Here is a 16,037-nt window from a genome sequence, read left to right as displayed (position 1 = left end):
CCTCATGCAAGGCATGCATCCCTCTAAATTGCAGCCAATAAGAGGCCTCTGCATGAAACACATATAGACACATATAGTTTACATTGAGGGGTAGTTCAGGTAGTATGCAAAATTAATCAATTCTTAAATAATTTACCAAACTAGTATTATCTAAAAAATATATATTTTTTGCAGGTGGAGCAGAAAAAGCACCAACGAAGCCAATGAAGACATTTAAAAACTGCTCATTCTTAGTTAGGCCTACTTACATTTAGTTGTGTTATTTACATGCAATGTTACTAGTAAACCTGTTGTTTACACAGTTTAAAATGGATGAAAAAATATATATATGGCATGTTTTAGAGCAAGAGAGGAAGTCCAGGCCAGCTCAGGGCCCCAAGCAGTTGCTTGGTTTGCTTGCCTTGTCGCGACATGCCTGTCCCTGCAATGCCCACACTCTTAGAATGGATGTGTTAATTTTTTACACATCATTGTGCGGTAAGCTTTTAACACATTATGTGTAATTTTAACACATTATGTGTCATTTTGTGTTGATTTTGTGTTCAAGTATAACACATGTTGTGTTAAAAGTAACACAAAATGTGTTGTTTCAATAATAACACAGAGATGAGTGGATTCCAGGACGACGCAGTTAGTGTGTTGTCCCAGAATCAACACTAATGTGTTGTTTTTAACACATTCGTTCTAAGAGTGCAGGTACCAGCCTTAGCCTGGTCCTAATGGCCAACAATTTTGACGTGTGTGCCAATTTTCAAGAGTTTTTTGCATGTTTAAGGCCCTAAAACCTTTAAAAAAGTCTTATGAAAATAATAGGACTTCCAATAGGGCATATGTACAATAAAGTTAAATGGACTCCCAACAAAACAATATAGATTGACAAATTTTCTTATTTTTATTCAGGTGTTAACATCAATAAATCATATATGCATACACTGTCATATGGCAAAAAAGCATTTAAAGGGGCCATGGCATGAAAATGTTAGCATTGCCACTTTGTGGGTGAGCAAAAATGTGTCTTTTTGGGTGTGTCCTTTAACATGCAAATGAGCAATAAAGTGCAAACACTGATGACTCAATTGTGCTGTCAATTATTTTTTCTCTCTCCATTTCTCTCTGCACTAAATAGCAGTGCTGTGTTGGATAGTGCAGATTAAGTGGTGGTATTATTATAAGAAGATCTCCTTATGAAATCATTAGGAGAGCCATATTTCATGACCTAATTTGTGACCCGTCACGGAAACCAATGACACAAGTCGGCAGCACAAGTTTCGAGATAATGAGAAACAAAGTTTTTGAAGCCTCTCCATGTTTGAGATTTTTGTATATTTAAAAGAGTACATTTTGCGGTTGAAATCGGCTTTTTTTCCCGGAGATTCTAGCATGCAGCAGGGGCCGTCATTGTCTGTGTGTATTTACATACTGTATAAGTGTGCCCCCAAAGGGAACAGCGTGACTACTAAATAAAGATAGTTCGCCCAAAAATGAAAATAATGTCATTAATGACTCACCCATATGTCGTTTTAAACTCGGAAGACTCGTTCATCTTTGGAACACATTTTAAGATGTTTAACGTTAGATTTAGTCAGAGAGCTTTCTGTCCCTCTATTGAAAATCTATCTACGGTTTCCATGTCCAGAAAGGTAATAAAAACATCCTCAAAGTAGTCCATGTGACATCAGTGGGTCAGTTAGAATGTGTTGAAGCATCGAAAATACATTTTGGTCCAAAAATAGCAAGAATTACGACTTTATTCAGCATTGTCTTCTCTTCCTGCTTTGTTGTGAACCACGTGAAGTCACGTGACTGTAGTGACGCAACTGTTCCTCAGACATATTTGTTAAGTTTTTTTTTTTTCAAATTTATAGCGTGCGTCTCCCCAGACTGTAAACGAAGCTTGGGCGCACAAAACATAAGAAAAATAAAAGAAGCTGGGGCGGAACAGATAACAGTCCGCCGCGCTGTATTTCAGTCGTGACATTGACTTTATGCGGTGCCGCAGTCGGATGACATCAAAGTACCGCGAGAGCTCTTCAAGAAATCTTACAGAGTAGTTTAATTTCGACTCGCTCTCGCGGTACTTTGACATCATTTGTCTCTCAGCTCTTGCAGCGCAGCATGAAGTCAAACACACACACAAAAAGTCACACAGAGATCGTTGAAGTCTTTATATAATTGGCTACATGTTTTGTCTATCAATATTTTCCATGAAGTCATTGGCTGATGGAGGAACGAGCGAGCAATTGGTAACATCTCTACAGGACGTCATGTTTTCAACAGCACTGTTTGGATTACCTATTATACTATCTCCCTATTTTAAATACAAACTTTGAAGGCGGGTTCATGTGTTTAACGGAACGTAAATTTCCGGAGTGTAATCTCATATAATAATCTCATTGTATATTATATTCTATTACCAGACGTTCATGCGAAATCTGATGTAAACAATAAAACTATATATCTAAATTTCACGGATTATACGCATTTGTGGACAAAAATGGTCATTGGATGATTTACACATCTGAAACAGACTGGATTCGACTTGGGATCCCCACAAAGGGTAAAAAGTTCTGTTTATTTTTGAATGTTGTCATCCGGACTACTGTCACAAAATACTACATGATGCTAGAACATCTGTATCTCAAAACGGCTTTACAGGGGGTATGGCTTAGCTAAATGAGCCCTATTGTCTCTCCAGGCAAGGAAAAGGGAAAAGTGTAAACTTTTCTTTCTCAAATTTCTCGGCATTCTCTTTCTTGAATGTGTTATATTCAAATGGTCACAACTTCTCCAAATCTTATCGGATTTCAATGTGTTACACATCGTTGGAAAGCTTAGAAACTGCACTTTCAGAATCTGTGAATAACTCAAAATGCCCCATATCCGACTTGTGTCCTTACTTTCCGTGACTGGTCACATTTTTGCTCACACCTACAAAGTGGCAATGCTAACATTTACATGCCATGGCCCCTTTAATACATTTAAACACTGTTGACATAGTGAATGATTAAATTACTTTTCTGGATGGATATTTAAAAGCAAATACTAAAAAGATCCAGATTACTGTTCCTAAGACTTTTGTGATTTTGCTAGCCAGCTTCATTGAAGGACAGGAACTTTTTATTTGGATTTTCTCTTAACTGCTTGGTTCAGCATTTCCAAAATAGCATCTTTGTTGTTTAGGATGTTGTAGGAAGTGAGGTTAATTAACTTGTCGTAGTCCTCCGGTGTGTATGTAATTTTGCGAGTAATGTAAGGGGAGGAGTCACCAGTGAGGTTAACATTAACATCTCCCTCCTTCAGTTCCTTTTCGCCAACTCTTTTCACACCTGCATCAAACACATGATTATATTACTTATTGCAGAGGGGTTTTCAAGCAAGGCCTTAATCAGAAAGTTTGAGGAATATCAATGTAGTGCTGCCTTACAAAAGCTGTATTATGGATCAGGATGGGATGCCCAGAGTGTTGGCAGTGCTTACCAGGAGCCTTGAATTGTTTGTATGTGATGTTGACAAAGGGAAAGTGAATCACTATTGGAGCCTCTGGATTTTCTTGATCCTCAAACACATAAACTTCCTGTATCGGCTCTGACTCCGCCTTTTTGAAATCAATCTTTGGAAATGGAATCTTGCGATCAGTACAGTAGTCATAAGTTTGCTTCAGGACCTGTTGGGTACATTCAAACATTAACAACAAACAAATATTGCATTTTCATATTTTATCTTAAACCAAACATTTACTAAGCGTACAGCTATCACTTACTTGAAACTGGTCTTGGTCCCAGGAGTAGTTTAGAGAAAGAATTACATCTGCATGTCTTTGAGAGCCTAACACAGGGATGAATCCTGAATTTATGGCAAATCCACCATCAACTAAGCTAAGCATGGAATCCATTGGAGTCAGGGTGTTAGGAAAGGCATCAGCATGTTTTTCTGCAGATGAACCAGTAAGGTTGTGTTAGACCACTGTATGCCAAAACCAACATGATCTCACAGAAAGTCGTGTTATAGTCACAAAAATTATTAATTTATTTGTATCCATGGCACAAAATTCAGCTTGTTTTGTGCCTTGAGCACAAATGTTTTTTCGAGTCACCCACACAAATTCCTATAAATAGTTTTTCGGGTCCGTGGCACGACTTTCTTTTTCGTGTAATTTCATGTATCGTTTTCTAATTTGTTCCCTGAATTTTTAAATCATTGTCGCTTTGGGTTGGGGTTAGAGTTGTAGTTTGGGTTAGGATGTCTAAAAATGTAACAGAAAGTGATTCTAAACCCAAGCGATAATGATAAAAAATAAAAAAAGAGAAAACAATACATACACTGCAAAAAAACTATTTTCAAGAAAAAAAATGTCTTAGTATTTTTCTTGATGAGCAAAGCGACCCAGGAAAGTGAGTCTGGTTTTTGGACCAGAAATGTCGAATTTGGGTGATTTTGTGCATGAAACAAGCGAGGGAAGACTGCCAGTGGGGTGGGCAAAAAATCTTGAACATTTTACTTAAACACTAAATTGAAGAAAATTTCAAGAAAAATTTGATTACCTCATTGGCAGATTTTTTTGCTTGTTTTATGCTCAAATTCACTTAAATTCGATATTTTTGGTCTAAAAACTAGACTTATTTTTTTGGGTAATTTTGCGCGTCTTCTGAATTTTTAGATATTTTTACTGAAAACAAAACAAAAATACTAAGAATTTTTTTCTAGAAAATATTTTTTTTGCAGTGTAAAATGAAACAAAAAGAAAGCCATGCAACAGACCAGAAACTAGAAATTTGTGCAAAGAGAAACAGATTTTTAGGTGCAAAAAGATTATATTTCATGTAATGCCAGACAACACTAAATGGCATTTACATCATCTAACAGACATGCTGCAACTTCACTGTATGTAAGCAATAAGGTACGAGAGGCTGTGCTGTATCGTGAATAAGTAACGGCTGAAGGGCGTTGTTAGGCACGACGCGAAGCGGAGTGCCTGCAACCCCTTCAGCCGTTACTTATTCACGATACAGTAGGGGAGAGCGGGGTATGTTGTCACACTTTTCACACTGTCTAACATTTACTGAGCACCATACATCAAAATGGTATAAATCTCATACCAAATGAAAGAAGGAAGTCTTGGGCACATATGTTGTATTCATAACATCTTTATATCTTATCTCATTACAGAGTTGTAGACTGTTGAATAGTGACTGTGCACTTGTGACAATTTGCCCCATCGGAGGGTAAGTTGTCACACTAGGGCGGGTAAGTTGTCACACTAGATTATCTAAAAATAAGAACACAACTACTTAATTGTGAATATTGATTTTAATTTTTAAACTCAAACCAAACTGGAAATATAAACATCCGTGCCTGGAGAATCTGGAAAAACAATTATTTCAATCCAAATAATGCACATTTCAATTAAGTGGCAAGACCACTTTACTCTGAACTTTGGTTCAAATGTTCTATGGCTTTCACATAAAACCAGATAACTGAATGGAACGCTGCAGATAACTTGCTTAACTTAACATGTTGAACCTCTGAACAAAACAGATGCCCTGTATGACTAATAGGACTCATCTCCAGAATCACAATTCTGACACACATAAATTGCCTGGCCTGAGGTGCAAGCATCATGGGCCCAATTGTTGCATTTTACACATTTTACCCAGGTCTCCTTTGGACGACTCTTTGAAAATGGCTCTACACAGACGAGGCAGAAGCACTCTTCATCATCTGATGATGACTCTTGCATGATTTTTCTTCTTTTAGCTGCCTTGTTTTTCATAGGTCCAGATTTCTGCTTCCCTTTCTTTTGAAACAGCTTTTTGCTAGATTGAGGCTTATTCTTTTCTATATCATGTTTTCTGAGCATGTTCGATGTGTTTGTTTGTACAGGGGCAAGTTGTCAGATGTGACGACTTGCCCCAAAGTCATTGAGACAACTTGCCCCATACTTACTTGTGTGCTAATGTTGTCTAAATCTCAAGTTTAGCTCATCATATCACTTTAGCTAAAGTATCAAAAGACACTTTACGGTCTCCTCTATTTTGTGCAAAATAATCATTTTAAACATTCACACCTAACAAAGTTGTATTGCATAAAATGTAAAGTGATTTTTTTTTACTTTTTAAGCAGAAAAATAAGAAAATTGTGCTAACCTCAGATTACAGTGATCTTGACCACATGTGAACAGGAAGTTGACTATAGAAGAAGAAGTCACATAAAGTGGCTATTTGATTTTTGAGATAGAGCCTCTAGTGTTGGAGTTATTAAAAGTGTGACAACTTACCCGTGTGACAACTTACCCCGCTCTCCCCTACTTGCCTCGAGTACCTTATTGCTTTTATAAAACGGTTACCACACAATATTAAAGTAAAAAAATATTAGTGCAACTTTCATGAAGTTAAATCAATAAAAGCATTCCTTCTGCTAGAAGAAATAGTCCCTGACTGCGAACAATAACATGAAAGCTCAAATAAAAACAACAAACTGTTCTCAGACTATAGAGACTATAGCTGTGTCTGAAACCGTTCCCTCGATCACTCATTCACTATTCCCTATATGGGGAATGACAGTTGAGTCCACTATATGGGGAAGAAGCAAATGAAAATGAGTGAGCGATTTCGGACACTGACGCAAATATCATGCGTCAGAGAGCTGTCGCAGAGATTCATCATAAACACCTGTGTGGCTTTATTGATTGTGCTGTGAAATGGTAAAGTTTACTTTCTTACTGTTTTTCACATTTGTCATGTTTATTGTATTAGTTGATAATAAGAGAACAAAACAACTGCTTATAATATTTATTTACTGCTGTTTATTTATTGTTTGATAAAAATGTGTATTAGATTTTAAATAAAAGATAACGCAGTTATTTTTCATTTGTTTTTTTTTAAAAGTAGAAAATAACTGACAACAAGAAAATGTTTGGTGTTTACTTTCAGTATCCTTCAGCTGATTCTAGTTATGCGTGTGTCTCCCGTTGCATCATGGGAAATAGTGAGTGTGCGAGTGTACACCGAATGTACCCTCAAAATCAGAGTGCATTATGGGTAAAAAGTAGTGAACGAATGTAGGGAATGAAGTTGTTCACTCAGGTTTCGGACACCACTACAAAATGGCCGACACCCGATATAGTGCACTATATAGTGGATAGGGAGCGGTTTCAGACACAGCTTTTGTCTCATTATATGTTTATGTGTTGCTAAGGGTGTTGCTAAGGGCGCAGTGATATTAAATAGAACTGTTGGGTGAAGCGGTCATAGCAGTGTTTTATCGTGAATAAAGCACACCTATTGACCAATCAGAATCAAGGATTGGAACTAACCGTTTTATAATATTAAATAATTGTAGTAAATCTATGAGTGCTCAATACTGGTAATAATGACAAGTCATCAGTCTGCTTTGAATGTCATGGATTAGTGTAAGCAAAGACTCCAGCTGGGTAATTTCTTTGTGCAAAAATGAATTATACTGTTATGTGAGCATCAGTTGTAAAAAAAAGCATACATATTCAGAACCTTTAGGGTGCAAACATAACTGAAAGATATGCAGAAGTCACTTTCCAAGTATAGCTTACAATACATTGGCTTACTGGCTTTATTCACTAAAATGTTACTAAATCATAATTTTTTTTGCATAGAATTAAATTTATTTTAGTTAAACACCTGTTATAAGATTTTTTTTGTTAGTACTTTATTTTTTTTTAACATGGGACTTAAATACTTTAACACTTGTGTTCAGTGATATGTATGCTCTTGACCTTTCCATGCGACGAAGGCAGAGTTCTCGCTGTAATCCCGGTGTAGCTGCAGACCCCTCAGGAAGTTGGACATCTGGCTGATGATTGGGCGACTGTTCATAAAACTGCTCACCTTTTTAGCTGAGTCGGCCACTGGGCTCAAAAAGGCCATGCTGAGTTTTTTTGGCTTATTCTCAGGTTCTTTAAAAGATGCAGAGTGACAGATAATTGATACATAATCATTAACTCACTGTGTGTAATCATAAACAACTGAAATATTACATGTATTATCTTGAAATCTGAATTAGTAAATATTTTTGGTTGGCATGGCAGCTAATTGTATATTAAACCTACCTAATACTCAATCACAAACTCTTACTTGTGTTACTCGCTTCCTTTTCAGCCCCTTGGGTCCATGAAGGGGTGATGCCAGTTGCGTGTTGCCAGATACTTGTCAGATTCAGAGAAAAAACACTGCTCCATATTCCTACATGTGCAAAAAAAAAAACATACATTTATGTGCATATTTCTACATTAACACTGTATAGATAACATAACATGCAATTTTTAAATGAAGGTTTTTATTATGAAGATAACAAAATCCAAACTCAAATGGCCCTGTGTGTTGAAGTGCTTGCCCCTAAACCTAATAACTGGTTGGGCCTCCCTTAGTAGCAACAAATGCAAACAAGCATTTGTGATAACTTGCAATGAGTCTGTTATGGTGCTGTGGAGGAATTTTGGCCCACTCATCTTTGCAGAATTGTTGTAATTCAGCCACATTGGAGGGTTGTCGCGCATGAACCGTTTCAGGATTTTGACTAGGTCACTCTAAAGTCTTAATTTTGTTTTCTTCAGCCATTCAGAGATGGACTTGCTGGTGTTTTTTTGATCATTGCAGAATCCAAGTTCACTTTAACTTGAGGTCACGAAGAGATGGCCAGACATCTGGTAGGCAGAAAAATTCATGGTTCCACAGCAAGTCCTCTAGGTCCTGAAGCAGTAAAACAGCCCAAGACCATCTCACTACCACCACCATATTTTACTGTTGGTATGATGTTCTTTTTTCTGAAATGCTGTGTTACTGGGACATACACCTTCTAAAAACTTCAAATTTGATCTCCTCAGAGTATTTTCCCAAAAGTCTTGGGGATGATCAAGATGCAAAACTGAGACAGGCCTTTATCATCTTTTTGCTTTTCGTCTTAGAACTTTGCCATGCAGGCCATTTTTGCCCAGTCTCTACCTTATGGTGAAGTCATGAACACTGACCTTAACTGAGGCAAGTAAGTCCTGCAGTTCTTTGGATGTTGTTGTGGAGTCTTCTTAGATGAGTCATCGTGGAGCTCTTGGGGTAGTTATGGCCAACCACTCCTGTAAAGTTTCACCAGTGTTCCATGTTTTTCCATTTGTGGATAATGGCTCTCACTGTGGTTCGCTGGAGTCCCAAAGCTTTAGAAATGGCTTTACATTTTCCATACTGATAGATCTCAATTACTTTCTTTCTCATTTGTTCCTGAATTTCTTTAGATCTAAACATGATGAGTAGCTTTTGAGGATTTTTTGGTCTACTTCAGTTTGTCAGACAGGTCCTATAAGAGGGTATGCAATGACGTCACTTTTCCACGTGACCAATGACCCTGTTGAGTGGCAAAAAAATTTAACAAAAAGCGGCAGTATATGATATGAGGTTTAAGAAGGAACCCAAATGCAGACAGATGTAAACAAAACACTAACTTTTTAATAGATTAAACAGAAAAAAAAAAACATGAGGGGGCAAAACAACTGTTATGAACTCTGTCTGTGTACCCTGTCTTGTACTCTTATTTTGAAGTCATGTCTGTGTCATCCATGTCTGTAGTTCTTTTGTTCATTGGTCTGTGTGATGATTGTTCCCCAGGTGTGTCTTGTTTTCCCTGATTACTCTGTGTATTTAAGCCTAGTGTTTCCAGTGTCTGATGTCGATCGTTGCTCAATGTTATGGTGTTTTTTCGTGTTCCTGTCTTGTTGGATTACCTGCTATGTTTTTGTTAGTTTGTTGTTATTTTTAATAAATCTCACTGCATTTGGATCCGCATCCTGTCTTACCTGGATTTATCCGTAACAGAACGATCGACCACTCAGGATCCAGCAGTAATTCCTCGTTCCCGTGTTTTTCCGAGTTCCCTGGTGTGTCCCTAGTGTTAGTATGTCCATTTACAGCCGTGCAGATTTTTGTGTTCCCTCCCCCACCTCTGACAAGGAGTTCTGGCAGAGGCGTAACAAACTTGCTTCCCTTCGTCCGCGGGGCCAACCAGTGGAGGATTTTGCTCAGAGGTTTTGGGCAGAGTCACAGGGTCTGCGTCTCAACGAAACAGAGATGAAAATCTGGTTCAATCACTGCTTGGGTGAGCCTGTCTCGATGCAGGAGATTTATGAGCTTAAGGTGTTGGACTTTTTCACTTTTGCCCGTCATGCGGACTTGCGTAGCAGAGGGCATGTGCGATTCAGGCCGGAGTTGCCCGAGGCAAAATCTGCAGCCTCCGCGCTACAGACTCTCGTGCCAGTGGACGTTAACCCCTCACGTTGCTCACGACACCGGCGACGGAGGAGGAAACCCATGCCCGAGCGAGCTACTGTGAGCACGGACGCTATTCTCCCGAGTCCTGTTTCCCCTGTGTCACCGCCCGTGCTGAAGATGGCCGCCACGTCATCCCACTCCATGCCTCAGTTCGCTGATGTTCATCCTGCCCCAGTATTCGAGTTTGCCACAACTATACCAGCCCCGACTTGTCAGAAAGCCACCATCATCACCGTTCCAGTAGTTAAAGGTGCAGTAGGAACACCCGCACCCATTCTGAAGATGGCTCCCATACCCGAACCAACTCATAGAATGACTGCTACACCCACTCCACTTCACCAAACTGCTTTGATGAACTCTCCAGCACTGCCAAAAATCCGACAGTTAATCACCAGTCTGATGGATGTACCATTGGTATCCGTACGGGTGGCCGGGGTGCCCCGTCCTGTGATTTCCAGCTCCGTGGTTCCTACCAAGTCTGAGGTATGTGCTCTGCATTCTGTAATTCCCATATTTGGCATGGCTGTGTGGTGTGTGTGGTCCGCGTACTGCTCCTCTGTCTCCTGTGATGCTTTCCAGGAACCCATTGAATCTCCCGAGTCCTCTGAGCCGAGTGAATCTCCCGAGTCCTCCGAGCCGAGTGAATCTCCCGAGTCCTCCGAGCCGAGTGAATCTCCCGAGTCCTCCGAGCCGAGTGAATCTCCCGAGTTCCCCGAGTCCCCTGAATCTTCTGAGTTCCCCGGGTCCTCTGATTCCCCTGAGCCGAGTGAGTCTTCTGATTCCCCTGAGCCGAGTGAGTCTTCTGATTCCCCTGAGCCGAGTGAGTCTTCTGATTCCCCTGAGCCGAGTGAGTCTTCTGATTCCCCTGAGCCGAGTGAGTCTTCTGATTCCCCTGAGCCGAGTGAGTCTTCTGATTCACATGAGACGAGTGAGTCTTCTGATTCCCCTGAGCCGAGTGAGTCTTCTGATTCCCCTGAGCCGAGTGAGTCTTCTGATTCCCCTGAGCCGAGTGAGTCATCTGAGCCGAGTGAGTCATCTGAGCCGAGTGAGTCATCTGAGCCGAGTGAGTCATCTGAGCCGAGTGAGTCATCTGAGCCGAGTGAGTCATCTGAGCCGAGTGAGTCATCTGAGCCGAGTGAGTCATCTGAGCCGAGTGAGTCATCTGAGCCGAGTGAGTCATCTGAGCCGAGTGAGTCATCTGAGCCGAGTGAGTCATCTGAGCCGAGTGAGTCATCTGAGCCGGGTGAGTCATCTGAGCCGGGTGAGTCATCTGAGCCGGGTGAGTCATCTGAGCCCCATTGGTCAGCTAGTGTGGTCACCGCGATGCCCCAGAGACTCTTTGTCGTCACCAAGACTATGACCAGTGCTGAACTCTCTGCATGTCCCAAGATGACTGTCCCCAAGCTCTTTGCCCTCACTGTCAGGTCTGAGATGTCTATATTTGAACTTACTGCCCTGTCTAATCAGGCCCAGAGGGCCTCTCTCTGTTCTCCTGTACCCAGGTTCCTGATACCACCAGCACCACCCTGGTATCCAGTCCTCCTTTGGCCTCAGGCTCCGCCCTGGCTTCCCGCCCTGCCGGCTCCGCCCTGGCTTCCCGCCCTGCCGGCTTCGCCCTGGCTTCCCGCCCTGCCGGCTCCGCCCTGGCTCCAGCCTCCGCCCGCGGCTCCGCCCTGGCTCCAGCCTCCGCCCGCGGCTCCGCCCTGGCTCCAGCCTCCGCCCGCGGCTCCGCCCTGGCTCCAGCCTCCGCCCCCGGCTCCGCCTTGGTTGCCAGTTCTGGCGGCTCCGCCCTGGTTGCCAGTTCTGCCGGCTCCTCCTTGGTCCCTGTCTCCGCCTGCGGCTCCTCCTTGGTCCCTGTCTCCGCCTGCGGCTCCTCCTTGGTCCCTGTCTCCGCCCGCGGCTCCGCCCTGGCTCCAGCCTCCGCCCCCGGCTCCGCCTTGGTTGCCAGTTCTGGCGGCTCCGCCCTGGTTGCCAGTTCTGCCGGCTCCTCCTTGGTCCCTGTCTCCGCCTGCGGCTCCTCCTTGGTCCCTGTCTCCGCCTGCGGCTCCTCCTTGGTCCCTGTCTCCGCCTGCGGCTCCTCCTTGGTCCCTGTCTCCGCCTGCGGCTCCTCCTTGGTCCCTGTCTCCGCCTGCGGCTCCTCCTTGGTCCCTGTCTCCGCCTGCGGCTCCGCCTTGGTTCCTGTCTCCGCCTGCGGCTCCGCCATGGCCCTTGGACTTTTGTGGCCTTGGCCCACCATCCCTCCCCCGGGTCCACCTCCATGCCACCACCCTCCTAGACTGTTGTACTTTGGGGTTTTCTGGGGGGCGTCTGGAAGCCGCCCTTTGAGGGGGGGCTATGTTATGAACTCTGTCTGTGTACCCTGTCTTGTACTCTTATTTTGAAGTCATGTCTGTGTCATCCATGTCTGTAGTTCTTTTGTTCATTGGTCTGTGTGATGATTGTTCCCCAGGTGTGTCTTGTTTTCCCTGATTACTCTGTGTATTTAAGCCTAGTGTTTCCAGTGTCTGATGTCGATCGTTGCTCAATGTTATGGTGTTTTTTCGTGTTCCTGTCTTGTTGGATTACCTGCTATGTTTTTGTTAGTTTGTTGTTATTTTTAATAAATCTCACTGCATTTGGATCCGCATCCTGTCTTACCTGGATTTATCCGTAACAGCAACATAAGCAGGATAACAAAAGAGATGATATAAACTCTAAACTGGACATGATACTAGACTAGAACACAAAACCAGATAACACTTAACAATAAACTAGTTGAACAATAAGTATACAAGGAACTAGACTAGACTAGACTTGACAGTGTACTCACAGGCATGGAATAACAACGAACAAGCACAGAGAAACAAACACTAATGAGGACAACAGGGGCCCGTTTCAATAAGGAGCTTCAACCAACTCTGAGTTTAAACTTGAACTCTGAGTTGACTTACTCTGAGATAGGAAACTCTGAGTTTTCGGTTACAGAAAAGCTGATCTGAGTTAGTTCAATCAACTCTGAGTAGGTTGACTCTGAGTTAAGTGCGTGCACAGCCACAATTAAAAGCCATCATCAATGGAGCTCAGATATTACGATTTACCATGGCAACAGCACGTGACAAAGAGGTCTTAATCATTTTTACTACAAAAACTGAAAGTGTTGCTGCAAGTGTACAGCAACTACAAGCATATACTTTAAAGAAAAGAGTTGTTTTTGTAAATTGCTACTCTAGTAAATGCGTACATTTAATTTTTCATCACGGTTAAAATATCTGAAGTAAATAAACTGAGGACTGTACGTTATTATATTCATTTACATGCAGATGCAATCCCATTGACAAAAAGATGACAGCAGCTCAGCTAAAAATGAAATTAAGCATAATATTTTGTCATATAAGGCTACGAACTTTACAAATGTTTGTCATGAATAAAACAAAAATTCGCCGAGCCGGGACTCGAACTCCGATCGCCGACAGTACATCTGCCCTAATTACGGCATACAGCACTACCCACTAGACCAGCTATAATGACGAGTGGATACATAAGAAATGTCAAGGCAACTGTATAGATGTAAAAGCACCACAAAGACTGATATTAGTCATATAAGAATATTTATATATCTAAAATGACTGCAAAAAAATAATAATTTCGCTCACATAAATGTAAGTGGATATGACAAAAAAACACTCGGGGTCTCAAAATCCTCTCGCAACATAAATCTAACTTTCTACAAATGAATGCAACATCATCATCTACAAGATTCTCTATAAAATTACATGACATTTTAGTCACTAAGACGGTCTCTGCACCTAAGTATATCATATTAGCTTTACAAGTCATATCAATTTACTGTTTTAATGTTTTAGTTGAAAGTTTAGTGTAATATATAAAAATATAAAGTAGTAAGTTAAAATGGTTTGCACTGGCAATTTAATTATAACTTTAAAATATTTTACAGTGTACATAATAAAAATGTGCGCAATGAATGAATGTACTAAAGCAACTAACAAGATTAAACACCGCTACTCCTTTAAAAAAGGGGAGGAGACCACAAGAAACTCAGAGTTTACAGGATAAAACCGGGTGTGCCTCATAAACCTTGAAAAGTGAAGCCTCTGGCTCTTTGATCGCCCCCTGGTGGCTGGCTGCAGTACAAGTCATAACCCCGCCCTCTCCATTCAAATGAATGGGACTATGCTCTAAATAAAAAAAATATTTACACTTCCAATAAAAGTTTTCGAAAGATGGTTTTGGTCCTTTCAAGTAGTTGTTATCACGCTGGTATATGTTCAAGTGTTCATTTTTGTGATAAGTTTCATTTTAGCTTGTAATTTGATGCTATAGAAACGGGGTGTGCCGTTATGATTAGCGTGGTTCAATTGGGCGCCCGAGCATTTGGGCATAAGTTTGATACTGCGGCTCCGCCTCTGGCTCCACGGACGATTCCTTCTGCGCATGCCTTGGCTCCAAACTGACGTTTTTACGTAACATGGCAGCGACCATGGTCGGACATTTTTGGCTTCAATTCATTACAATGGTGGGAGGCGACGTCGCGTCGTCCATCTTTTTTACAGTCTATGGATAAAACCTGCTCCCGACCAGGTTAGGTTCAGAGAGAAAGTTACCCCGTAAACAGAATCATAAGTATAAGTTACCTCTCCTTCTGAAACAGGCTTGACTTACCCCGCTGTCTCAGGTTCAGCCTGCCTCCCTTTTTGAGGCAGGAGGCTCGGGGTTTCCCTCATTTCGGGGTTAACAAACTCAGAGTTTTCACTTAACCACCTTTCTGAAACGGGCCCCAGGTGACATGGGTTAAACAATAAAGATGAGAATGACAAGGGAGCAGGGTAAAAGTGACAAGACACAGGGAACACGTGGTCTAGTAAAACCAATACTTAGACCACGTGATCCCACACAAAACATGGGTCTGTCATGATCCTGCCACAAGACAAGATTAAACAAAGGACAAGATGGCAGAATCATGACAGTATAACTGACAATTATCCTCTTTATTTTAGTTGGCCTTGACAGCAACCCTAACAACTTGCCAAACAACCATTAGTCCGGGAATTTTGGCATGTGACCAGACATTTATTTTGCTGACATATACACTCACCTAAAGAATTATCAGGAACACCATACTAATACTGTGTTTGACCCTCTTTCACCTTCAGAACTGGCTTAATTCTACATGGCATTGATTCAACAAGGTGCTAAAAGCATTCTTTAGAAATGTTGGCCCATATTGATAGGATAGCATCTTGCAGTTGATGGAGATTTGTGGGATGCACATCCACGGCACAAAGCTCCCGTTCCACCACATCCCAAAGATGCTCTATTGGGTTGAGATCTGGTGACTGTGGGGGGCATTTTAGTACAGTGAACTCATTGTCATGTTCAAGAAACCAATTTGAAATTATTCAAGCTTTGTGACATGGTGCATTATCCTGCTGGAAGTAGCCATCAGAGGATGGATACATGGTGGTCATAAAGGGATGGACATGGTCAGAAACAATGTTCAGGTAGGCCGTGGCATTTGAATGATGCCCAATTGGCACTAAGGGACCTAAAGTGTGCCAAGAAAACATCCCCCACACCATTACACCACCACCAGCAGCCTGCACAGTGGTAACAAGGCATGATAGATCCATGTTCTCATTCCGTTTACGCCAAATTCTGACTCAACCATCTGAATGTCTCAACAGAAATCGAGACTCATCATTTTTCCAGTCTTCAACTGTCCAATTTTAGTGAGCTTGTGCAAATTGTAGCCTC

General features: G+C 41.6%; 1 protein-coding gene across 1 annotated transcript in view; it reads right to left on the bottom strand.

Annotated features, from left to right (window-relative positions):
* Positions 1-891: 891 nt before the first annotated feature.
* Positions 892-16,037, bottom strand: part of LOC129417755 (cytosolic phospholipase A2 zeta-like) — a 30,329-nt gene continuing 15,183 nt past the window's right edge. Inside the window, exons 16-20 of the mRNA XM_073869344.1 lie at positions 8,106-8,213; positions 7,748-7,927; positions 3,761-3,930; positions 3,478-3,664; positions 892-3,326 (exon numbers count right to left, since the gene is read on the bottom strand). Of these exons, the coding sequence (XP_073725445.1) occupies positions 3,118-3,326; positions 3,478-3,664; positions 3,761-3,930; positions 7,748-7,927; positions 8,106-8,213 (854 nt within the window). The 3' untranslated portion in view covers positions 892-3,117. The remainder of the gene's footprint in view (positions 3,327-3,477; positions 3,665-3,760; positions 3,931-7,747; positions 7,928-8,105; positions 8,214-16,037) is intronic.

Source organism: Misgurnus anguillicaudatus, chromosome 7 (genome assembly GCF_027580225.2).
Source record: "Misgurnus anguillicaudatus chromosome 7, ASM2758022v2, whole genome shotgun sequence".
Taxonomy (NCBI): Eukaryota; Metazoa; Chordata; class Actinopteri; order Cypriniformes; family Cobitidae; genus Misgurnus; species Misgurnus anguillicaudatus.
This window is presented reverse-complemented; position numbering and strand designations above follow the sequence as displayed.